The sequence below is a fragment of the Solea senegalensis genome, linkage group LG20 (genome assembly GCF_019176455.1).
Source record: "Solea senegalensis isolate Sse05_10M linkage group LG20, IFAPA_SoseM_1, whole genome shotgun sequence".
NCBI lineage: Eukaryota > Metazoa > Chordata > Actinopteri > Pleuronectiformes > Soleidae > Solea > Solea senegalensis.
The window spans coordinates 3,863,155-3,888,192 of NC_058039.1; the positions used below are offsets into that span (position 1 = coordinate 3,863,155).

General features: G+C 39.7%; 2 protein-coding genes across 6 annotated transcripts; one reads left to right on the forward strand and one right to left on the reverse strand.

Annotated features, from left to right (window-relative positions):
• Positions 1-3,198: 3,198 nt before the first annotated feature.
• On the reverse strand, positions 3,199-11,813 carry LOC122786437 (zinc transporter ZIP4-like). The gene is made up of 12 exons (XM_044052738.1): positions 11,522-11,813; positions 9,274-9,615; positions 8,213-8,414; positions 7,915-8,099; positions 6,965-7,139; positions 6,310-6,482; positions 5,972-6,181; positions 5,634-5,732; positions 5,368-5,419; positions 4,949-5,101; positions 4,663-4,850; positions 3,199-4,558 (listed from the first exon to the last, which is right to left on the reverse strand). Exons 1-12 carry the CDS (start codon positions 11,729-11,731, stop codon positions 4,430-4,432), a joined length of 2,118 nt encoding a protein of 705 aa, XP_043908673.1. The 5' UTR covers positions 11,732-11,813; the 3' UTR covers positions 3,199-4,429.
• Positions 9,443-24,532, forward strand: LOC122786436 (NACHT, LRR and PYD domains-containing protein 3-like). Of its 5 annotated transcripts, none has more exons than XM_044052734.1 (13): positions 9,443-9,501; positions 14,330-14,479; positions 15,971-16,090; positions 16,511-16,710; positions 17,054-18,893; positions 19,905-20,078; positions 20,955-21,125; positions 21,467-21,640; positions 21,737-21,910; positions 21,984-22,157; positions 22,255-22,428; positions 22,791-22,964; positions 24,255-24,532. In XM_044052734.1, the coding sequence occupies exons 2-13, from the start codon at positions 14,349-14,351 to the stop codon at positions 24,259-24,261; spliced, it is 3,513 nt and encodes a 1,170-aa protein (XP_043908669.1). In that variant the 5' UTR covers positions 9,443-9,501; positions 14,330-14,348; the 3' UTR covers positions 24,262-24,532. The 5 variants fall into 5 exon arrangements, with proteins under 5 accessions (XP_043908669.1, XP_043908668.1, XP_043908671.1 ...); XM_044052733.1 differs by lacking the exon at positions 9,443-9,501 and adding an exon at positions 13,980-14,066; XM_044052736.1 differs by lacking the exon at positions 9,443-9,501 and adding an exon at positions 13,980-14,066 and having other exon boundaries at positions 21,467-21,575; positions 21,846-21,910.
• The last annotated feature ends 506 nt before the right edge of the window (positions 24,533-25,038 follow it).

Sequence of the window (25,038 nt, forward strand, 5' to 3'; positions counted from 1 at the left end):
TTAAACACAACCATGATAACTTTCAGAACGAGAACCAGCAATGCTGCTGCACGGCTGAAGTGGCAGCCTGAGCTCTTTTCTTTGTTGGGTATTAACTTTGGACTCTGCCTTTTACCTGCTTTGAGTCTGATATCATGTCATAAAATGCCCTGAAATCTGCTAGTTAAATTTACCACTAGGTAAATTTATACTCGGGAGTCTTTGTGACACAAGACATGCATTTCCCGTGATCAAATTTGTCACAAGTGTTAGTGAGCCAGTGACTCAGTGTTTCCCAGAAAGTTTAAGGTTAGGTACATAAAGTGATCGACTTATCAACACACATTCTCACACTCAGCAAACAGCCACTCCCAGGGGATGTTTTTTCCTTAACAACTATTTTTAAGAAAAGCAGAAAAGCATCTCTGAACTGGCTCCTTGCTCTGTGCACTTTCTCTCTCTCTCACTCTCTGAGCAGTCGGCTCACAGTCAGCCCCTCCCCCCATACACATGCTGTCCCTCACACCACACCGAAGATGAACGATAAACAAGAGGGAGAGGCTGTATGGCCACATCCAGACGGAATAATCTTTGTCTGTCTTTGCTGTTCTTGAAAAGATCCCCATAAACATGGCATCGTTCCAGGAAAAGTCTCCGTCGGCTGTAGTTCATATGTCAGTACTGGAAGTTGTGCTGTAACACTCCACCAAAAACAGAAGAAGTTTTGAACTTTTCAAGCTAGAGCTCCATCAGGTCAAATCACATTATGCAAATATACTGGCCAATCAAATCACGTTTTAACATTTAGCTCTAACACTACACAGCTCAAACTGAGCTCTGGGTTTTTATCGCCGATGTTTTTTGTCAGCCAAAGTGCACCCAACAACTATCGCTACCCATTGTCAAGCATTGATGCAAAGTGTACGTGTGTACGCATTACTGAGTGGAAACTCAAACTCAACACTTGTTTATTTACACGCTGACTCCGTCACTGGTGTCTAACTGAGGGATATGACCATGAACCACAGTGATGTGCTTCTGTTCCTCCCCTACCTACATCCTGTCACCAATCAAGCTTACAGACTTACCTGAATGTCCATTACTCATCTCCCTTAAGTACAGTCATTCATTATTTACTAAATGGAGTTCTCAAAAATTGTAATTTAGCACTTCAGACATTACATTAACACGTGAGGTCATCTGTCTGCATCATAGCATTACTGCTATCTCATAAACCTCTATGTTGCTGTAAATCTTCTCATCTAGTTTTATAAGGTTATACAAAAAGCCTCTTATAATGTGTAAGAGGCTCAAAGGTACCGTTTTAGTTTTACTGGAAAATTTACAACCATCCCAGAGTCCATTAAACCTGTTAAAATGTTCTGTAGACAGTTGGAAAGCTGACTTTAGGAAAATCCAGTTCTTTTTTTTTTTTACAACATTATGCTTAAGGATTGTCATTAAATGGGTAATTTTTTCTCAGAGTGAGTAGACATGTAAGCATATATGATGTGCACCCTTCGAGTCATGTGACATGACCACTGACCACTTAATCAGTGGGTAGGGCCTCATGTTGCTTTTCAAAACACTTAATTCTCCACAACATATTGGAAACAAACCATTTGAACTTCTGGTCCATGTTTACATGATTTTGTCATGTATGTCAGCTTCATGTCCATGTTGAAAATCTTGTTCTTCTACGTCACAAAAAGGCCACTGAATTTCACTGAAGTCAATCTCATAGTTACACCTAGTTACCAGTTTTGACGTCCATTTTAAGGTGGGATCACAACTGGTCAGCTGACCATGTTACTATACTATGGTATTCAAAGCATAACTGACTGATTTAGGCAAGGCACATTTATCTGTAAAGCACACACTTTATATCACAAGTAAAGTAAATTATTAACAAAACAGTGAAGTTTAGACACCTGCAGTTCAAGATATACTTGGGTGGCACTGAAATATTCTCCATGTCTCGTCTTGACAGAACAAGCAGGTGTGATTAATGATCTTCTAATATCGATGAATGACTGCCACTGTTAAGTCTTCTGCCTGTCAAGATACAACTATCTAGAGGATAAATTAAAGTGATCTTTACCAGGAACTATAAGTTAACTGTAGGTGTTTATTTTGGTTTCCATTAACAACAAAACAAACAGAGTATACAATCATTATACACATCTAACAGTTCTTTTTTCTTAATTTGCATTCACCCTAATTTCTCATTCAACGTAGAGCTTTTTGTTTCTGTATAACCTGAACAGGTGGGAGTAGATGTTGAGCAGAAGAGTCCCTAGATTGGAGCCTTGGGGAACTGCATCTCATTTCTATCAGATCTGATGTGTAATTATCAGTGTAGACACAAAGTAATTCATATCCTTCAGACAAACATTCAGACCTCATCTTGTCTGCATTATTTTATTTTGTGTAAGTAAGTATGTGTGAAGGCATTTCTGTACATATAAAAAAGATGATGAGTGCGTCTCTTTCTTCCTGTTCAATGAGTTGTCAGTGGACTCTGCCCCATAATGAAAATGATCACATAACATGTGAGATTAGATGAAAGAGATAAAAATTATATACAGTTACCCCGGTGCCTCTGGTGACATTCACACCCAAATTGTAAATTATAATTAACTAGTTCAACTTAAAGTGTTTGTTCAGGAAGATCAGTGAAGAAACAGGATTCAGTTTACCTGCATCTCCAACTGGAGAATGGAGAATATTTAACCACTAACTGTGTCCTCAAGTCTCTTGTGGGCTTTGTTTCTGCTGTGTTCAGAGAAGACATTCATGAAAAGTTAATTTGAGACGTTGCAGTTTAAAAATGTTTGCGTGTCGTGGGGGTTTATTGCAAATTTGCCAAGAACTTAGACTTTTTCTCTAGAACTAAGTGACATTGGGCCTAGACTTTAGTTGTATATGTGAATATACTGGTTAATAATATGGTCAGAAGTCCTCACTGTTATGTCACAGAACCTTGTCAACAGACACTGTTTGGTTTAATCTAATATTTTCTCTCTGCTTTAAAAGGCCCCAACATGCATTTTAGATTTTGTAGAGACTGGTTACACTACTAACATTCAAATCCAAATTTACATAAATTCATAACAAACACAGTGAGGATAAACCAAATACCTCACAAACCACAGCAGAGAGTGTTTTAGTTCATCCACCTGCCTCTTAGGCAAAAGAAAAAGAAAATGAAATGACAACTTCATGAATGGAATTTTTAATTTCAAACAAAGCAAAACACAGAAGACATGCCATAGTTGAGTTAATAGCAGGTTTGACACTTTTTTTTTTTCCTAATGCCTCGAGAACAAGCACATTTAATAAAAAGTACAAAAATAACAATTCTGTACAAGGAATTCAAAGGGAGCGTTCACGTAATCCAACATCAGCTGTCGTCATTATGACATTTATCAGTGCTGAGAAATTAAAAAGAAACAAACGAAACTATCATTTAAGTGTCAAAAACAACCACTGAGGATAGCATATTTTCTAATCTTGCACAACGGGGAAACATTTGTCCATTACTGTGTCTCTAAATGTGTGTGCTACAAAATGTATCATAAGAATGAGGATAAATTCTAGTGTGAACAAAGGACCAATGTTATAATGTCAGTAATGATAAAAGTTAGTTTTACAACTAAATTATCTACATACACTTTTGAAAAATGTAATTTGAGCTTCATAAGAACTCTGAACTCTACCCTATCTTAACTTTAACAAAGTTATTCATATTCAGTTTCAGAGCTTTTGCTTCAGCTTCCATGGCTGTAATATACATGGTATGTATACAACTATACTAATAAAATGTTAACTTACTGTATTGATTACAAAAGAGAAGGTCACAGGCCGCATACCATGTCATTTCTCTGCACAGATTTAGTAACAACACTTAAAAAGTGGTAAGTTAAGCCCATTTCAAAGGTATTTAAAGCCACACAATGTAACCTTTATCTAACTTAAAAATAAAGCTTCAAAAGCATTTTGATGGGCCACTACCTTTAGTGCCTTTATTCATTCCACCTCTGCATCATCTATACCTCATCTTTTAAACACAGGTAAACCAAAGGCAGTGGGAGCTGGAGTTTTAAAAGCACACGTCTTTTGCAAAGTCCTTTGACCCAGGAGTAAATGCTAATTGTGTTCATTTTCTAGTGCAGACAAAAGCCAGGGTGTTTGTGGTTTTTTTGACCAGTGTGGAAGTGGCTTAAACTGCCCAGCAAGTTCAAGCAAAGTCACTCAAAATCATCAAAAATCTACTTACAATTTGGCAGTGAAAGTTAAATAGTGCTGCTTTAAGAGATATGGTTAACTTTAATTACTTCACAAGAGGTATATCATCGTGGTTGCACATTCATTAGTTTTACAGTGGGCACAAATGGAAGCACAAACTGCACACAAATGCACTTTATGCGTCCCGTTACGAGTCTGTGTACTAAAAGCTAATCCTCTCTTCATAAAGTGACAACAATAACAGAATGCCCCACCCACTGATAAGGCCGACACTCTGCAGCACAAATATCAGCCAGGGTCTCTTGTTGCTGACGTGAATCATGGTGGGGAGCTGGAGAGACACAAAAAGAGTAAAAGGCAAGTTACGATCCCCTTTGTTTATATATATCGTTTACATGTGACTGTCATTCACTGAAGGTACACTGAAGCACTCACCATATCAGCCAGTCCCACGTACAGAAAGAGTCCTGCAGTGACGGCAGCTATCCACTGTTGGGTTGCCAGGTCAGTGGCAACTGACAGAGCAATATAGAGGCCAATAAATGAGGTCATGGCACTGCCGATGTTTAAAAGCAATGCGTTGCGCACAGACACACCACTGTGCAGCAAAATGGCAAAGTCGCCTGGAGAGAGACGGAAGCAACAGGATAATGACTGTAAAAACCATTTAGGGGGAAAAAAAAAAAACAATCAAATCAGACAATTTGGTTGTTTTCTTTACCCAGTTCGTGTGGTAGCTCGTGGCAGAGGACAGCGATTGACGTGGCCAAACCAGAATTCCATGACAGGGAGAAAGCTGCACCTATCGCTAAACCGTCTGCAAAGTTGTGGATCCCATCACCGATAGTTATCATGTAGGGCAGCAAACGCTGTTCTACACAGGCAGACAGGCAAAGTAGTAGTTATAGTGAGGCAGACGCACTAATGGGGGCCTTTATCACAGCTGGGTGATGTCATTCTTGTTTTTGTGTTTACTCACTTCTAGTGATCCTCAGGAGTCAAGCTGAAGGCAACTGGACTTGCTTAAAACATTTGAGAGGTGAGACATCTTCGTCTTAATTCAAGCAAGTCCAGTTGCCTACAGTTTACTCGAGAAGATGACCATGAGCTGGAGGGCTGAGAACCTTCACAACCACTCACCTCGAGTGCGCTCTTTTGACTCTGACATTGTTTTCTCATCTTCATAGCCAACCTGAAATGAAAATGTGGCTTGAAATGTAACTGGAGCTTAGATATTTAGTAACACACCCTATTACTGAGCATATTTACCACTAATCTAAAAAGGTTTTGATAATACACTGTTCTGTGCAGGTAATTTACTGTAAATCCTCTAATGTGTCTTCATATCCTGGACCAAGACTCCATTTTAGATGTTATATTCCAGCTGAAATGATAATATAACTCACCAGGTCTGCTTTTGAGGTTGACTTGTTTTTCTGTGTCCTTTCCTGTTGATACATCTCTAAAACCCTCCCATGGTCACAGTGGTGAGGCTCTGCTTCTTCCTGAAGGGGAGTAAGAGGGAACATGAGATTAAATATGATAAACGGAGGACAAGTAATCACACAGGTATGAGGAAATTCATCAACACGCAACACAAATGCAATAAAAATACTAAATGTTCTGTATTTTGTACTCAAAGCAGATTCAGATTCTGATACTTGGATATTCTTCTTAGTGTTAAGTTATACGACGCTGTTAGTTTTATCTGTTCAAGTGTGTTGTTCCCTTTTGTCGTACTTACCGCATGATGGTGCTGGTGATGGTGGTGATTGTTATTCTTATATGCGACGAGAGCGAAGATTGTTTCCATCAGGTAAAAGTAGTAAATCCCGGCCAACACGACCAACATCTTGTAAATGTAGTCGGGAGTTTCCTCCTGGTGACTGTGGCGTGCTTGTGTTTGGTGCTCGTGGCCATTGCCGCCGTCTGAGTGCACATGTAAACCCAGAAACTGGACACAAGAGAGCACAGAACAGATCAAGCTCAGCGTACTTCATAATTGTTTCATATTTTTACTACAGGGATCTTGTTTTGCTGTGTTTTGTCTAAGAACTTGATGCACTTGTTTAAATCACTCACCATGGGCAAGAGGTGGAGTAGAGCATCTCCAGTCAGAGAACCCACAGCCAGACTGACGCAAAACTGGATGCACAACTGGAACATACTTGTGCAGTACGTACACAGCAGCAGCACGATGCCAAACATGGACGTCAGCGTAATTAAGGCATTGGCAAGAGTTGCATAGAGGTATCCTTACAAAAGGAACAGAGGAAGTTGTCAGTGTTGTATTTTAGACCAATGAATCAGTCGGCCAAGTTAATCTGGTTGGTTTTGATTTTTGTTCTCAGAAAGTTTAAAGTTAAATTTTCTTTCATCCCAAAGTTTAACTTCTAAGTTCTTTAAATTTCTATTTTTAATATTTAGTTTATACATGTTTAAATAAATGCTTTACGTAAGGACACTGTATTAGAATTTAGATTGGAGTGACAGATAATTAAAGGGCGTTCAGTGAATATTTATTTAAATTTAAATGCAATATATGTGAAATGGTGAAGCCATTATATTCACAAAATACTTGCAAACTATGGTTATGTTCTGATTAAGTGTTTTGGTTTGTTGTGCCATTCACATGTTATCATTGTCTTGTCTCCTCTCATCATTGTTTCACTGTCTGTGTTCTATTTGCAACCAGACACAGAGGTAGGCAGGTTGTAGATCCAGGGTACACACTTACTCTCAGTCATGGTGAGTCCATCTGGCTTCACTTGCTCTGTGTTGTCCACGCAGGCTCCACTCAGGATCTGCTGGACGAGTGAGGGGCTGAGCCGAGCCATGTCGGACCGACCCAGACCAGAGCCGTTGGCCGTAGAACCAAGGATCTGGACCAGCTCTTCGGCAGAGAAACAGTGCTGGGAGAAGTCAAAGCATTGGTTGTTAAACACTGATGATCTGAGAGGTACTGTAGTAAAAAAAAAAAATGTGTTTGCTCTTCCTAACTATTCTGTGTGTGTGTCATCACAACCACTGTGGACTTTCCCTTGTGTTTTTTCTACAGGCCATGAAATACAGTAGAAAAAGACTTAATATTATTGACCTGTTAAGGTATTTTAATCAGTCAAAGACATTTCAGCACATCGACATGGTCAAAACAACCTGCTGAAGTTCAAGCAGAGGATCAGAACATGGAAGAAAGGTGATTTAATGATCTGAAAAGTTCTGAAATTGATGCGCTACTGGGATTTTCTAGCTCTACCATCTCCAGTCAGCAGCAGTTCTCGTGGCAAACATGCCTTGTTGATGCCAGAGGAGAGTGGCCCTGACAAAATGATGAACGAAAAAGAAGGCCACAGTAACTCTAATAAGTTGTTGCAGCAGCTGAAGACCACACCAGTTGTCGCTCTTGTTACTTTATTATGTGTCATATGTTCTGAATGACCATTAACTTATTAACTTATTAACTAAAAAATTGGTTAAAATGACCATCATAGAAGGTGCTCTCTGAGATCAACTGCTACTGCCTTCATACAAATATTGTAACTAATACAGTATACATTATCTTAGAATCTTATAAAAATGAAACCTGTTTGTATTGGTGTTTTAGATGAGTGATGGCTAATAAGTGTTGACTTTTGTTCCTCAGGTTTTTCTGCACTATATGTTGGCATGAAGAGAGTAGGTTGATACCTGATCCCAGGTCGAGTTTCCTCCGTGTCCCTCATGATGTCCGTGGCTGCTCCTCTTCCTCCGCCTGGCACCACTGTGATCGTGATCCACGTGTTCATCGTCATGGTCGAGATGGTCATGATGGTCGTGAGCGTCATGGTCGTGTTGTGGCCCTAGGTTCAGACTCCACATAAGAGCCTCCAAATCTGCGGAGCAAAGACATGATGTTGGATATTAGGAGGATCTGGGTGTTCCAGTGATCACAGTCTCTCTCTGTGCATGTATTTTTGCCCATGTTTGTTTGTTTTCAGACATTTACCTCTGACAGTAAAGTTCTCTGACCCCACTTGATCCATGAGGTAATCCAGGAAGTAGCTCTCCTCAGGCAGGGAAGAGCTGATGAAGCAGTGACCATGCAGAGCATGATACAGTATGCGGCCCAAAACTGCACCCACGTCCTGTCCCTGGTCAGGTAATGATGCATTGACCTCTGCCATGATGTCACTGGCTGAGACACAGCTCTAAAAGGACGGGGAGAAAGAGTATGAAGTTTTACAAATAATCTCAAAAACAAAACAAACACACTTCCCAGCATGTGCTTGACAGTTGTGTAGTCTGATGAAAGTTAACATTTTTTCTGTTATTTTTCTTTTTTTTTTTTAGGATTCTTTCCAGCATAGACAGGTGTCTTTAATGCTGGAATGACGATCTTCCCACTTAAAGGACATATGCGCAGCAGTAGGAGAGCCCCGTCTGTGTCTGAACTACCCTGTGATTGGTCATAGTCTCCTGGTGAGGATCCAGATTTTTCTAACTCTCAGAACACAGAGCTGGTTGGCACTTAGGCCTCTTTGGGTCTCTTTGAAATCACATAGTTCTGTGTTTAAAAAGAAAGCTACAATTAAACTATGGTTGTGGAGATGCACACTGTCTGATTACACATTCATTTAGTCATTAAAAGAAAAGCAAACTTTTAATCGTGGTCGATCTCGATTAACGAATTTCAAAATGTGATATTTATTCGTTTTTGTTTTTTTTTTATCTATCGACAGCTCTAGTTTTCAGTCATACATCCTGTTTGCCTCTATCTGACTTAACATAAAATAAATCACCTTGTGTGTGGTACAGCTATGCTATGAGAGGCTGAATGAGCACTGTGTGTAAACTCATTTGACAATGGTTTATATTTGGAAGTTATGAACTACACCTTTAAATCTAAACTTCGGCAGTGGAAAAATCTTAATTAATCTGATTAATTTGGCAACAATTTATGTAAATTGGGATAGTGCTGGTTTGTTGGACGGTGTATTTACTGTACATCATAATTCATTTATAGACTGAGGGTTGCCTCAAACTATTTTACTGTTGTCTTAAACTTACCTCACTGTGTAGCGGCTCATAGTCGTGGTGAATCTTTTGAAGCAGTGTCTCTAATCCATGAACGTCCATGTGTTCATGGTGGTGGTGATGTTCATGTTCATGTTCATGATGCTCCTCATGTGTGATCTCGTGTAGGAAATGTTCAGTCTCCTCACCCCACCTCCCCTGCCGTACTAAGGTGCAGACCAGGTCAGGAGCAGTCAGGTACAGGACGCAGCCAGCAGCAAGGTGAGTGAACTGAGAAACACCGATGGTCACATTTTCACTGCCTTTTCCAGTTTCATCCTCCGTGTGGCCGGAGTGATTGGTGATGAGCTGGTGAACGCCGCCTAGTAGATTGCACTGCACACACAGCAGAGCACATACACTGAGCAAAATAGAAAAAAAAGCTACTACATACTGAACATCCTGCAAGAACTAAACCAAACTTTCTCCATCTTGACGTCATGTTAATTTGATCTTTTCACCATTTTATCCAATATACAAAGGACAGCAACTGTCGGCTCTTTCGCATCCTTTTACTTTATATATTTCTTTATTTTCAAATAACACAATATGACACCATAAAATAGTGGCACCCATCTGTTTTGACTGAGAAAAGGCTGAATACAGTGTCTGATATAACTCAATATTTGTCATTTCCAGTGGCAGAAGTTCTCATATTTGATTAAAAAACTTAAAATTAGGAAGTGATTCATTTTCTGCTGTGTCTACATTTTTGCTGTCTATATGAGAACGGCTGTATAATATGAACTCGCAATGTCAAACTGACATTATTAGGTGGGTCAAACATGGTTTATTATTTTACTATTCATTTTATTATTGCTGTATCAGGCATGGATTACCTGTGATAACACTCTTCCCTATATTACAATCTGAAACTGCCTATTGGTATTGTCAACCATGTTTTTTTTTAGTTTTTCCACATTCACTGAAGTTGTACAACACTTATACTTATTAACCACACACGGTCCACTCAAGCAGATTACGTCTGATGTGGGAAGTTCAAGGAATTCCACTCCCACTTCTTGGTACAATGAGTTCATTAAAGTTGACTGTAAACACCTAAAACTGGTCACCATCAAATAAGCACACAATAATGACCATGTATTAAAGTTAATACGTCTATGTGCAATAACACACTTGATGCTTTGATTGTCCCTTTTGTCAAACATTTGTTCAGATAATGTGACCAATCGTTGATTTGTGAGCATTTGCGCTAATTCAATATTTTATATGTATAATCTCAGTCTCAGTCTTTTCTTCTCAGAAAAGTCAGCATGACTTCCCAGCTTTACAATTTGTTATTCTTATGTGAATAGATTAATTATCTAAAATGTATGACTAATTTAAGGAGAATGTTGTTTCATACCGTAGAGAGATCCCTGAGATCCCAATTTTCAAACCTAAATAAAAACAATTCAATTGGGCCAGATTTGTGTTAAACTTAAGTTCTGTTGAAGAACAAACTGAAAACTAAACAAAATGTAATATGTATATTCAAATATAATACAAAATATTTTGAATATTTTCACATATTATCACTATACTGTATGTATTTGCACAATGCTTTTATAATGTTGCACACATAAGTGGGACAGTATGCATAGACTTTGTGCTACCACCATTACTGTATATAAAAATGGACATAAACTATAAACACACGTATATGTACACACACGTATAAAAGTCTTGATCAGGCTTGTAAAGTTAGTGACTTTAAAGTGACATTAAATTTAAAAAAAATTCAGAACTGTATATATACATATATGTATGTGTATACATATATATATATATAAACACATATATAACACAGTCTACTGTATGAAACTCTTTTTTTATAGAAAGTAAAACAATAATAAAAAAAATAAAACCGCATGAATTCTGAGATTTAAGTCACAAATCTGAGATTGAAAGTCAAAATTGTGATTTAAATCTCAGAGTTTTGGGGGGAAAAAATGGTGGCACTAATACTCTCACATAGGAATTCTATTTTAATTGTGTTTCCCAAAAACAGTTCACATGTGGCACTAATCCTTTTCCGTAGGTGTATTGCTATATATACACTGTTTTATATTTAATAAACGGAACTATTCCTTCTACTATGATATCTTTGCGGTCGTTGTTTCAGCAGTAACTCCAGCAGACTGATATCTTTTGGACCTTGCCCTCTCTCTCACAGTAGAACCGGCTTCTCGCCACACGGCTCTTCGAAACCTGGCGGCCGAGATAACCTATTAAAACGTACCTTTTCACACGGCACTTCGCCGCACTGCACACGGTTCTCCAGTGTATTAAAGAGGGTGTGAAGCGACTCCCAGGTCAGAGACTGCTGTCCCGGAGACACCGCGCTGACCACGTCCCTGTAGACCTGCTCCACAGCGGGCGATCCCGATACAGAAGCGAACACACCGCAGAGCGCGAGTAGAGAGAGAGGAAACAGCACAGAGGAAAACATCTTAAAACTTTCTTTTTTCCTTTACTTTTAAATTACTTGTTGTTTAAGGTGGGGGCGAAACTGATGTAGAGGCTGATGTAGACCCAAGGTATTTCTACAGACTCTCTCTCAGCTGATCAGTTTAAAACCATTCAGCGAACCTCGACTCTGGATTGTGATTGGCTGAGACCTGGCTGTGCTGCCCTTTACCTATCTATTAAACCTGGTGTCACCTGTGGGGGGTCACAACTCCACACCATCAACACCTTTGGATTGCTTTCTTCTTTCCTCTTTTTTCTTTTTTTCTGTTCAAATCGATTTGGTGGTTATTGTTGATAAGGAGTTGAATGCTGAGTTATTGTAATAGAATGTTATTTCCTGTTAGTTAAATTGATAAAGACGTATTGTAAACAGTACAGGACCCTGCTTTAAGTAAAAAAAAAAGGAGTGATCAAAGAACAGCTCAAGTGATCATTTGTGGTTTCACAGTTTGACACATAGCAAACAAAGTTCTGTGCTCTTATTTTGTAACACTGGAATTCAGTCAACACGGTTGTATTCAAATCCAAAACAGCATTTGTTGTTCCTTTTTAGCTTTTGAAATCAAATATGTGCCTTTGGCTGTGTCCATGCAGTCACACACATTTATTACAACCCTTCTTCTGACAACTTGATTTGTTACATAAGGGAGTCAATAAAACAACATAATTCTAATTTCTTCCAGGAGTAATTGCGCAGTCTCATGCTTTTAAGTAAAAAAAACATGACAGCTGTCGGTTGTGAGTGTGTGTGTTAACACCATGATAAAATACAATATGTACATGATGACCCCAAGGATTTCATAATAGAGCCAACACATGATAACTTATCAAGTGACATTACATAAAGATAAGAGTGTTTTATTGAAGGGTTTAAACAAGGAAAACCCACTGTCATGTTTTTTTTTTTAATGACGTTCAAAGAAGGATTGCTGTGCAAGCGTGTGTCTGCACCGTGCAACCACTACCACTAGATAGCGCAGTTGCTTTGAGAAAATATCCCGGCATTTAATTCATCTTTGCTGTGCAGTCCTGTGAAACCTCTGTTGGTCCCCAAATAATAACACATTTCAGTAAAAAATGAATAAGAGTTTTTATATAATAATAATACATAATTTAATTATATATAATAGTATAATTTTCATGTGTTGTTCCACGCTGGTGGAATGACCTACCAAGTACCAGAACAGGAGCGTCCCTGTTTATCTTCAAGAAGCTCAGCTCTTGAAAACCCAACTCTTCCAAGAGCATTGAAGGCCATCCCTGCAGAAAGCCTTTGTTGTTCTCCAGCACTCATTACCTCACCTGAAACTTGTCCTCAATGCGGACATGACTAAGTCTATGTTATTTTCCAACTCTAGGAAGTGTCCACAAATGATCCCCTGAGTGTCCACTCTTGAGGGAGATGATATAGAGGTGGTTCACATATATAAATACCTGAGTGTGTTGAAGTCGCTTTCAAATCCAAACTGAGAGTTCTTGAGGCCGGCTCCACAACATGCATTTGTTTTTCATAACGTGCTAGCAAATTGAATCTGGATCGTTTTGTTTTCGGCTTGTGTTTTAACTGTATACATTTGTAAATGTTGAGTGTTTCGTATTTGCTGCTGCCTATCTTGCCCAGGACTTAATCTTAATCTCAATGGGATTTTCCTGGTTAAAGGTTAAATAAAATTTAAAAGAAATACATAAATCACTGAAATTAACTTTGAAATCTAAATATATTCTGTGCTGCCCTCAGTTCTTCAGGGAGGCTTTTCCACAACCTAGAACCAGAACTAGAACGAGATGACATAAGGGTTCTAGAAGGCTCAATTGTCATAGCAAGTCAGAAAAAATAGTCAGACCATTAACATGTTTTTAAAAAAAAACAATGAAAAGATCCTAACATCTGCTCTAAAACAGAGAGACCACTTTTAACTTTATTAAAAGCTATTTTATTTTATCCCTTTTTAACACTATACACTGGCAGAAGTCTATGGTTCAATGGTGACATATTATGGTATGTATGAGTATAGACTTATATGTTCTGATCTGAACATGAGTACTTATAATGTACTAGAAGTTTTTTTTATTTATTAAATCCAGTACCTGAGTGCCCGTAAAATGTGTTGTATGTTCTGCAACATAATAAACCCTCTAATCTAACCTAATCTCTCTCTCTCTCTCTCTCTCTCGCTCTCTCTCTCCACTCACTCACTCTCTCTCTCTCTCAGTCTTTGAATGTTTGTTAATACAGAGGGAGGAGCATTGAAAGTAAACTCTTCCCCGTCTTTTGATTAGATTGTATTTTACCTGTGAAGCAGAATGACAACAAAGTGAGTGTTTATGTGATTATGATGATGATATTTGATTATATATGATGATTATTGTTTTGAAGTCAGGTTTATGTCAGAGGTTAAGGTTTGCGTCGGCATTAGGATTAGGTCAGTAGTAGTTGGTTAAGAATAGAGTAAATCTCCAGGAAATTAATGTGAATCAAAGTATTATCCTCTAAAGTAGAAACTTGTCTATGTCTGTCTCTATATGTCTGTCTGTCTGTCTCTCTCTCTCTCTCTCCCTCTCTTCCTCTCTCCCTCAGACTGAATGGAGTCCAGAAGATGAGTGGTCTTGTGGAGGAAGACGAGGACACAGCAGAGCCTCCAGGACCCAGTTGTCTGTCTGTGAAGTCTAACAAGTCTAAAGTTGAACCTCCGTGCTTCAGTAATGAACCTGGAGTGTCAGACACAAAGTAAGGGAGCTGCTATAAACCTGTAACAGAGAAAAACTCTTCCTGGTTCTTCAGTCATATCAGTGTGATCATATGTGGCTGTAGCTCAGTTCATGTTGTGCGTGATCAACATAGATTAGAACAGAAGAAATATTTCTCAAGCCGGTTTCTCTACATTCCCACTGCAGCACCAAGTCAACTTGCTTTATTTATAGAAACTGGTGATTTTCCAGCCTCGTCACCGTCATTACTCTGGGAAACAAGCAAAGCAGTTCTAAGAGAAAATAAATAAATCAAAGCTTATTTATAAGAAAGTTAAACAAATTACTAAAATTAACCAACACAACAAGTAAACAATGATCTTCCATCCATGGCCATATTTGAGCAAACTATTTTAAGTAGTCGAAAGGAAGGAGTCGTTCATTTTTAAGTAACTTCTCTGCCTCAGAAAACATATGATTTCCTGAGTCTAAATGAACTCTTTCTAATATTTAATCGATACAGATACACAAATGATCATAGAAACAGCCAATCAGACTGTAATACACCCAGATCACAGCTGTCACCATGACACACACACACACACACACACACAGCAACAGTAACCAGACAGGTTCTTCAGAATACCTGTCACTGTGCAGCCTCCTCTTTGTTTTAAAGCTGAAACGGTTTCACACATGGATGTTCTGATCCTCTTTGAGTCTGTGGGGTCAGCTTCTCTCGATACTGAGCTCATGAGGTCATGGTACCAAAGGTCACCGCCTCCCTCCACCTTCAGCCACTGCTCTGCTCTCACTTTCAGGTCGCTTGAGTATAATCATTTTTGCCACCAAGTCTATGATCATATGGAGTTGAGTCATCTACAATAACGTGCATTAATACATTTTTAACCTGTGTGAAACATGGACTTGTAATTCTTTTATTTTTTTCAAAACATACACATGTACACATATATGCAAATACACACACACACACATACAGTATATGTATATATGAATGTTGGTTCATCATGTTTAGGGAGTAAATTATGTCATTTTGACTAAAAAAGTAATTTTTTATTTTGATATAATCTCTTGTCCAACAGAAAGTAAATAACATAAAATCAAAAGCCTCAGCCTCAACACATGAAGACAAATTTTTGGCCTCATAAAAGTGAATCCCATTCCTGTTTGAGCTTATGTTACCTGCATGTTTCCTACTGACATGTAACTAACAGCCTTGTGATGTGTTCAGGTATTTTCATGGAAATAGGAAATAGGAAACGGCTACACTAAACAGCTGAACATGATTGATTCTTTTTCACTAAACAAACATGAACGCATTGTGTCAACTGGCTAACTTGGCTAACAATAGCATACCAGACCCAAACCCAAATATCAGGTCAAAATGTTTGTGTGAACTCAGCAGGTCAGGTCTACTCTGGAGGTCACCCTGACTGCTGAGGCTGGTTTCTTATCAAAGTGTCTTTAAAAACAACATCATCAGTGATGGATGTGATGTTTGTGTTTGCAGAATTCAGAACCAGAGACGGAGAGCAGAGACTCCAGGACCCAGATGTCTGTATCTGATGAGAGACTTGTCCAAAGACCTACCTCCGGTATTCAGTAATGAACCTGGAGCCTCAAACACAAAATAAGAGACAGTTTGTCCTATGAATGTTCACAACTATACTTCTGTTTCCTCACAAAGACAGGAACACACACACAAAAGCTGTGTGTGAGGAACAGACAAACTCTGAACTGATTCTAAATCTGATTAAACTAATCAATGAGTCAGTCGAGTCGGAGAGTGTGTGAGAATGAGCCTCTGGGGGAGAACTTTACAACAGTCCATCAGAACCACTGTGAGACAAAGTTGTAAGGAAATAAACCCAGAATGTCTCACATCATAAGACAAGTTAGTCTCATGTCTCCAGTTGTCACTGAGCTCAACATTTGCTTCAGGTCATGAAGGTCAACAAACAAGCTGTTGGGTTTTCATTCACTGTCTGTCTCAGCCACACACATGTCCACCTGTCCCTGACATGTTGGTAATAAAGAAATGTCTTCACAGAGACGAGTTTGCTGTTTCTGTGGATGAGACGTCCCGCTGTCCTCTGTGTCAGGACATCCTGAAGGATCCAGTCTCCACCAGCTGTGGTCGCTGGTTCTGCAGACGCTGCATCTCCTCATACTGGAAACAGTCTGGTCCACCAGGAGACTCATGCTGTCCCCAGTGTGGACAGAGACCTGGATTTGGACAACAGACACAGAGTAAGAAAGAACATATATCTGCTGATGTCTTCACTCCTGAAAACAAGACTTGTTCTCTTCTGTCAAACCGCATCAGTATTTGAGATGATGATAAATAAACACAAAATTAAAAACTGTTACTCATGTTACTGAAAGTGATAATGAAGATTATTCAGTTTCATCCTCTGCTACGGGTTCAAGAGAGGATTGTTTACACTCATTTTCCAGCTTATACATTATTGTTGTTCTTTTCTATGCATATGATACACTTTTCGTTCACAATCACCACAATCTGTCACTGATAAAAATAATCATCAGCTGCTCAGATTCTTTCTTCAGTCTGACTTGTTCTCTTGTCTTTCAGCAAATGTTGGTCTGCAGGAGGTTCTAGATGAACATAAGATTAGTCTGATGATGAGATTTAAACATGTGACTGAAGGAACTGATGAAACAGGAAGTAGAACCCTCCTGAACAAGATCTTCACTGAGCTCTACATCACAGAGGGACAGAGTGAAGAGGTCAATACTCAACATGAGGTGATGCAGCTGGAGACAAACTCCAAGAAGAAGATCGTCCAGGACACTCCCATCAAGTGCTGTGACATCTTTAAAGTCTTACCTGACCAGCAGGGGGGCATCAGAGTCGTCCTGACCAATGGCGTTGCTGGTGTTGGAAAAACCTTCTCGGTGCAGAAGTTCACTCTGGACTGGGCTGAGGGTTCAGAAAACCAGGATGTGAATCTGCTGATTCTGCTTTCGTTCAGGGAGCTCAACCTGATCAGAGATCAGCAGCACAGTCTTCTCACACTGCTCCATGTTTTCCATCCAACATTACAGAAGGTCAGAGCGGAGAAGCTTGCTGTCTGTAAACTTTTGTTCATCTTTGACGGCCTGGATGAAAGCAGACTCTCACTGGACTTCAACAGCGGGATGCTTGTTTCTGACGTCACACACAGGTCATCAGTCAACGTGCTGCTGACCAACCTCATTCAGGGGAATCTGCTTCCCTCGGCTCTCATCTGGATAACTTCCCGACCTGCAGCGGCCAATCAGATCCCTCCTACATGTGTTGACAGGGTAACAGAAGTACAAGGCTTCACCGACGACCACAAGGACGAGTACTTCAGGAAGAGAACCAGAGATGAAGATCTGTCCAGCAGAATCATCTCACACATCAAGACCTCTAGGAGCCTCCACATCATGTGTCAAATCCCAGTCTTCTGCTGGATCAGCGCTACAGTTCTGGAGCACATGTTGACCACAGAGCAGAGAGGAGAGCTACCCAAGACCCTGACAGACCTGTACTCACACTTCCTACTGGTTCAGGCAAAGAGGAAGAAGATCAAGTATGATAAAGGACGTGAGATGAGTCCACGGGAGCTGATGGAGACTGACAGGGACTTTCTTCTGAAGCTGGGGAGGCTGGCCTTTGAACATCTACAGAAAGGAGACATCATGTTCTACCAAGGAGACCTGGAGCAATGTGGTCTTAGTGTGACAGAGGCCTTGGTGTACTCAGGAGTTTGTACAGAAATCTTCACAAGAGAGAGTGTGATCTTCCAGAAATCAGTTTACTGCTTTGTTCATCTGAGCATTCAGGAGTTTCTGGCTGCAGTCTACATGTTCCACTGTTTCACCAACAATAAGACACAGGTCCTGAAGAACTTCCTGGGAGAAGAATACTCAGCCCAGATCCAAACACCTTTTTTGAACAAGCTCTCTTCTCTTGTTAAAAGTCACTTATCACTGGCTGTGCTCCTGAAAGGAGCCATGGAGAAATCCCTTCAAAGTGAAAATGGTCACCTGGACCTGTTTGTTCGCTTCCTTCATGGACTCTGTCTGGGGGCCAACCAGAGACTCTTAGGAGGTCTGCTGGGTCAGACTAAGATCAGTCCAAAAATAATCCAGAGAGTCTCGAAGAACCTAAAGAAAATGAACACAGACGACATCTCACCTGACAGAAGCATCAACATCTTCCACTGTTTGATGGAGATGAATGACCAATCAGCGTATCAGGAGATCCAAGCGTTCATGAAGTCAAAGGACAGAGAACAGGAACTCTCTGAGATCCAATGTTCAGCTCTGGCCTACATGCTGCAGATGTCTGAGGAGGTTCTGGAAGAGTTGGACCTGAGAAAGTACAGAACATCAGTCCAGGGAAAACACAGGCTGATTCCAGCTATGAGGAACTGCAGGAAGGCTGTGTAAGTTCAGACACGATCAATAACATCATCAATCGGGGTTGATTAATCATTTGATTTATCAAATACACACAGAAGTCAATTCTTCTCATTCTTCTCAGTTTGTGAGTCAGCTGTGTTTTTTTCTGGAGATGTTTTAAATGATGAAAGTTCAAACTGTTTAGAGATAATTAGAGATTATTAATAATAATGACAATAATACTACTATAAATGATAGAGGATACATTTTCATTTATTTAAATAATAGACATTTAAATTCAGCATATTTTACTTTATGTTTCATTAAAGTCAACTGGTCATCTAGAGGAGCAGGGGAGCTATGTGAGGATGCTCTTTGTGGATTATAGCTCTGCATTTAACACCATCCTCACAAGCTAGTAGTCAAACTGGGGGACCTGGGGCTTCCACACACCACCTGCATGTAGATCAATAGCTTCCTCTCGGACCGCAGACAAAGGGTGTCAGAGAGGGCCACCACACAACCACGGCCCTAAGCCTCAGTACCAGCTCTCTCTAAGGCTGTGTGCCGAGTCCTTTGCGCTGCTCCCTCTACACACACGACTACTCCCGTGTCCATCACAGCAACACCATGGTGAAGTTTGCAGATGACACCACAGTGGTGGGGCTCATCTCCGGCGGGGGGCACTGTGGGGATAGGGTGGCAGACTTCTGCTTCCTGGGAGTCCATATACCACAATATATGATGTCACTGCACATTTGAAACAGACATCATACTCCACACCGAGTAAACTAAGACAGAGACAGAAAATATTGCAGTACTGTGTTATAGTAATCTTAAAACCAAGACTGGCATCATGACATTAACCAAACGCTAAAGTGAATGTTTTTCTGTTACAAAGAGTCACATTTGATATTTTCTATAATCACAGACTTTATGGTTGAGAAACAGTCTGAAGTCATGCTCTCAGCTCTGAACACATGATGAAACACTGACTGGTTTCAAGCAGCAACTTTATCACGTGAAGTCTCATTCATGTTTTATTCTTTATTCAGGTTGAGTGACTACAGTTTGACAGAGATCAGCTGTTCTTCTCTTGTCTCATCTCTGAAGTCCAACCACTCCCACCTGAGAGAACTGGACCTGAGCAACAGCAAGCTGCAGGATTCAGGAGTGAAGCTGTTGTGTCCTGGACTAGAGAGTCCACACTGTAGACTGGAGGCTCTGTGGTGAGTTCACTGACTGAAGCTGCTGTTGTTTTTTCAAACTTTCATTTCATTAACATTAAACTCATTTTACTCACTGATGAATAACTCCTTAAACACACACAATAATAAAATGAACAAATAAATCCACCGATGTTTCATTCAAAAACGGGCAAAATGTGAAGGAGCCGACGATTCATGTGACAATTGGGACACGCCCACATAGCAGTGTTGTGACACGTTTTGATAAAATCTGGACGATGAATCTACACTTGGAGGATACAGGCTCTGGGTTGAGACACAGCTAGAGTCTGGACCCGACTGAACCCGACATTTTGACCCGACTCGCTACTCTGACTGTCACACGGATGCTGGTTAGACTTTATTTATGGTTATAACTAATGACAAAAGTTACTGTTACATACACACCACTCTCTCTCTCACACACACACACAAACAAACAACCTTAGTAATATTTTTTTTCAAATTAATGTAATCATAAATTAAGTAAAGCTTTTTGTTTTTAAATATAAATTCAGCATATTTTACTCTGTGTTTTATTAAAGTCGACTGATGTGACTGAACCTGACCTGGTCAGGTATACATGTGTTACATATATAAGAATGACGCTGTGGTGCATCCTTGGTGCAGCACTTTAAATTTGACTTCTGCAGAAACAAACACATTCATGTCAGTCCTTAACATCTGTGTTGCTCTGCATTACTTGTGTTGTCTGACGTCTTTGACTTTCATAAGAAAGTCAAAGACATTCACATTATGATCCTGTGATCCTGCAAAGAAGATCTTTTTCATTTCTATTTATTCCAAAATGAACAGTTTTTGACTAAAAAAAAATGGCAACTTTGTCGTCTTAAGTCTCATGTTTTATTCTTTATTCAGGTTGATGGGCTGCAGTTTGACAGAGATCAGCTGTTCTCTGGTCTCAGCTCTAAAGTCCAACCCCTCCCACCTGAGAGGACTGAACTTGGGCAGCAACAAGCTGCAGGATTCAGGAGTGAAGCTGCTGTGTTCTGGACTGGAGAGTCCTCACTGTAGACTGAAGGCTCTGTGGTGAGTTTACTGACTGAACACACACCCACACACACGCACATTCGACATACATGACTTGAGGGGACATTGCATTGACTTACATTAATTTCCTTGAGAACATCAACCATACTTACTACTGGCCTAATCCTAACCCTAACCCTAACCCTAACCTAAGCTTAAAACATATCTTCACCTTAAAATGTAGTAATTTACATTATGGGGACTTGCTTTTTGTCCCCACAAAGAAGACAAATCCCCATAATGTGACTGTGTGAACAGGTTTAGGTCCTCACAACATTAATAATACCTGGACACACACACACACTCGTCGTCTAAAGTCTCATCTTTTATTCTTTATCAAGGTTGAGTGGCTGCAGTTTGTCAGAGATCAGCTGTTCTTCTCTGGCCTCACTTCTGAAGTGCAACCCCTCCCATCTGAGAGGACTCAACCTGAATGAGAACAAGCTGCAGGATTCAGGAGTGAAGCTGCTGTGTTCTGGACTGGAGAGTCCACACTGTAGACTGGATACTCTGTTGTGAGTTCACTAACTGAACACACACACACACACACAGAGTCACACACGCACACACACACTCATCGTCTTAAGTCTCATGTTTTATTCTTTATTCAGGTTGAGTGATTGCAGTTTGACAGAGATCAGCTGTTCTTCTCTGAGCTCAGCTCTGAAGTCCAACCCCTCCTACCTGAGAGAACTGAGCCTGAGCAACAACAAGCTGCAGGATTCAGGAGTGAAGCTTCTGTGTTCTGGATTGGAGAGTCCACACTGTAGACTGAAGACTCTGAAGTGAGTTCACTAACTGAACACACATACACACACACACAGTCGTCTGAAGTGTCATGTTTTATTCTTTATTGAGGTTGATGGGCTGCAGTTTGTCAGAGATCAGCTGTTGTTATGTGATCTCGGCTCTTAAGTCCAACCCCTCCCACCTGAGAGAACTGAACATGAGCAACAACAAACTGCAGGATTCAGGAGTGAAGCTGCTGTGTTCTGGATTGGAGAGTCCACACTGTAGACTGAAGACTCTGTTGTGAGTTCACTAACTGAACACACACACACACACACACACGCAGTCATACACACACACACTCAGTCGTCTGAAGTCTCATGTTTTATTCTTCATTCAGGTTGTGGGCCTGCAGTTTGTCAGAGATCAGCTGTTCTTCTTTGATCTCAGCTCTGAAGTCCAACCCCTCCCACCTGAGAGAACTGGACCTGAGTCAGAACGAGCTGCAGGATTCTGGAGTGAAGCTGCTGTGTTCTGGACTGGAGAGTCCACACTGTAGACTGGCAACTCTGAAGTGAGTTCTCTGACTCTCTTACTATTGTAAATTTCAGATGTTTAATCCACAACTGAACCTCATTAATGTTTACACATCAGTTGAATCAGTGATTGTGAATTAATGAATTCCATTTGAAACTGTGGTTGTTGCATGCTCCACTTTTTCTTCTCTAAGATGCAAAATTACGATCTTTCACGACATTTATTTTCACGTTAATCCTATCTTTTTTTTCAATGTGAAGATTGATTTTAGATACGATCACTGGATAATTAATCAATAATCTTGTGCATGTACTTGTCTTGAAACACTGTGTCACACACACACACACACACACACACACACACAGTTGTCTAAAGTCTCGTGTTTTATTCTTTATTCAGGTTGAGTCGCTGCAGTTTGTCAGAGATCAGCTTTTCTTCTCTGGCCTCAGCTCTGAAGTCCAACCCCTCCTACCTGAGAGAACTGGACCTGAGTGCTAACAGGCTGCAGGATTCAGGAGTGAAGCCTCTGTCTGATTGTGAGAAGAGTCCAGACTACAGACTGAACACTCTGAGGTGAGTAGAGGATTAGTGTCCACTTTGATCAGTTTTGTACTAATCACAGCATCAGAGCAAAGATCCAGTGTTTCCTGAGTGAAGCTGTGAGAGCAGAATAGTGACAGGCTTCATGACACAAAGACGCAGACTGACAACAGTCGGCCAATCAGACGAGCCACAAGCTGCTGGTGATCATGTGATCACAGACTAGAGCTGCCCGCCTCACATGATGACTTCATCACTGATGAGTGACACTGGTGACACAGATGGTGAGGTGGTGAAGTGAAAGCAGATTTTAGATCCACTGTATTGTACACTGTAAAAAACAGCACCACTACAAATAAGCCAAATCTTCTTGAATTGGTTTTCAATTATCTTCTATTGTTTGGTTAGAAAACTTAAACTTTCAGACTTCTAATTTTCCTTAAAACGCTGAAAAACTGTCCAGAACTATCAAGAAATGACCAAAATATAAATAAATTATATTTATCACAAGCAAAGAAATTCTGTTTTGTAAGAAATGTTGACTCAAAATGAATCTTCCTTTACTTGACTAATCTGAATTTACACCTTGTTATTTTTGTGTGGGAATTAATTTTACGTTAGCGTAACATCTTATTTTAAGACAATGTCAGGTTTTTGTTTTCTTCATATGAGAGTATTTTTCATGATCAATACTGCTTGCCAATATAATTTTTCTTTTAATGCAAAAAAATGATTACAATTTCCCAGAAAGTAGGCGTAAACATTAAACATGTTCCACAAACACCTTCAACTGTAAACAATATAAAACCATGTAAAAGTAAATTACATTCACATTTTTTTTCAAATAACATTAAGAGGCTGCAAACGCAGAGATTACATCAATGTTGGGCAACATTTTTGACATAAAGGGCCATATTGACATAAATTAAGCAACCGAACGGCCACAGATAAAAGTTTGTAAAGAAACAATAAATAAACCTTAAAACACATAATATTTTAGACATATAACTTCATGTATACATTTCCTTTCCTGTGACTATTTCAAAACAAAAAGTCTGGCTGTGTTACACCAGTTAAATGCTCTTAATGTGAAAGTGCAAAACAGAAATGCTTGTGTTTACAGTCTCTAAATATAGTGCTCCATAAAACACGGTGTGTAATCTCAGCATAAAGGAGTTGCATTATTTGTCTGAATTATATGTTTTGAGCGTGGGGACACGCGAGCATCGAGTTAAAATCCCCAGTGCACTCGGACCAGTTCTGCTCTTTGTTCTGGATGTGCTGCATCACAGACTCTTCTCCTCTCTCGTCCTCTCTCAACAGATGGTAGTGAGGATCTTGATGAAGGTGAGCGTGAAGAGGGCGATGTGTGTGTGTGTGTTGACAGAAGATGAGTTTCATCCTGAGGCCTGCACTGTGATGCCGTTTCAACTCATCTGAAAACAAAAACACAAATGACAGTGGTGGTGTTTTTCTGTGACATCTGTGAACACAGATTGCTTTTTTGAGAGAGATTTAATTATTAAGTATGCATATTCTTTAAAATCTGAGTAACCTCTGTTAACTATTATTTACTCATATATTAAAAAGCCTTAAAGCTATTTTTCCCCTAATATTCTGTCGCTGAAAAATAGTTTCCCTGCGCAGACAACATCTTCTGATACAGATCTGCAATTCAGGTTTTCCCAGACAAAAATAATATGTCAGACATTCATGACTTTATTCTAACTAAACTTTATCTTGAGACAGATTGTGTCTCTTTTTCCATTCATGTGAATTGGCCTTCTCATTATATTTCAAACACATCTCAATAGAAAAGCAAAATGACACTTTTTCAAACTGTGTTAGTTCCAAAACTGAGCACGAGTTAGCAAAATCAAGCAGAGCAAAAAAAGACACAAACACATTTACATTGTTAATCTGTAAAAATTGTGATCTTTTAGGACTTGGGGAGTTTCGGTGTGGGTGCATGTGGTAGAGGAGTCTAGAAAACAAGAGAATGCTCAGTCCACAAATGATGTCCTAAATTTTCTGGATGTCCTGATATTAAAGGTGTTTTATCATAAGAAATGTACTGATTTTTCACATAAATACACACAGACTCAAG

Excerpts from the sequence above, each read along its gene's own strand:
- LOC122786437 (XM_044052738.1), bottom strand. The coding sequence starts at position 11,731 with ATGTTTTCCTCTGTGCTGTTTCCTCTCTCTCTACTCGCGCTCTGCGGT. Across the intron at positions 9,616-11,521 it reads GCGAAGTGCCGTGTGAAAAG|TGCAATCTACTAGGCGGCGT; the intron begins GTACGTTTTAAT and ends CTGTGTGTGCAG. Across the intron at positions 5,733-5,971 it reads ATCACCAGCACCATCATGCG|GAAGAAGCAGAGCCTCACCA; the intron begins GTAAGTACGACA and ends ACTCCCCTTCAG.
- LOC122786436 (XM_044052733.1), top strand. Across the intron at positions 16,711-17,053 it reads ATTTGGACAACAGACACAGA|CAAATGTTGGTCTGCAGGAG; the intron begins GTAAGAAAGAAC and ends CTTGTCTTTCAG. Across the intron at positions 21,641-21,736 it reads TGTAGACTGGATACTCTGTT|GTTGAGTGATTGCAGTTTGA; the intron begins GTGAGTTCACTA and ends TTCTTTATTCAG.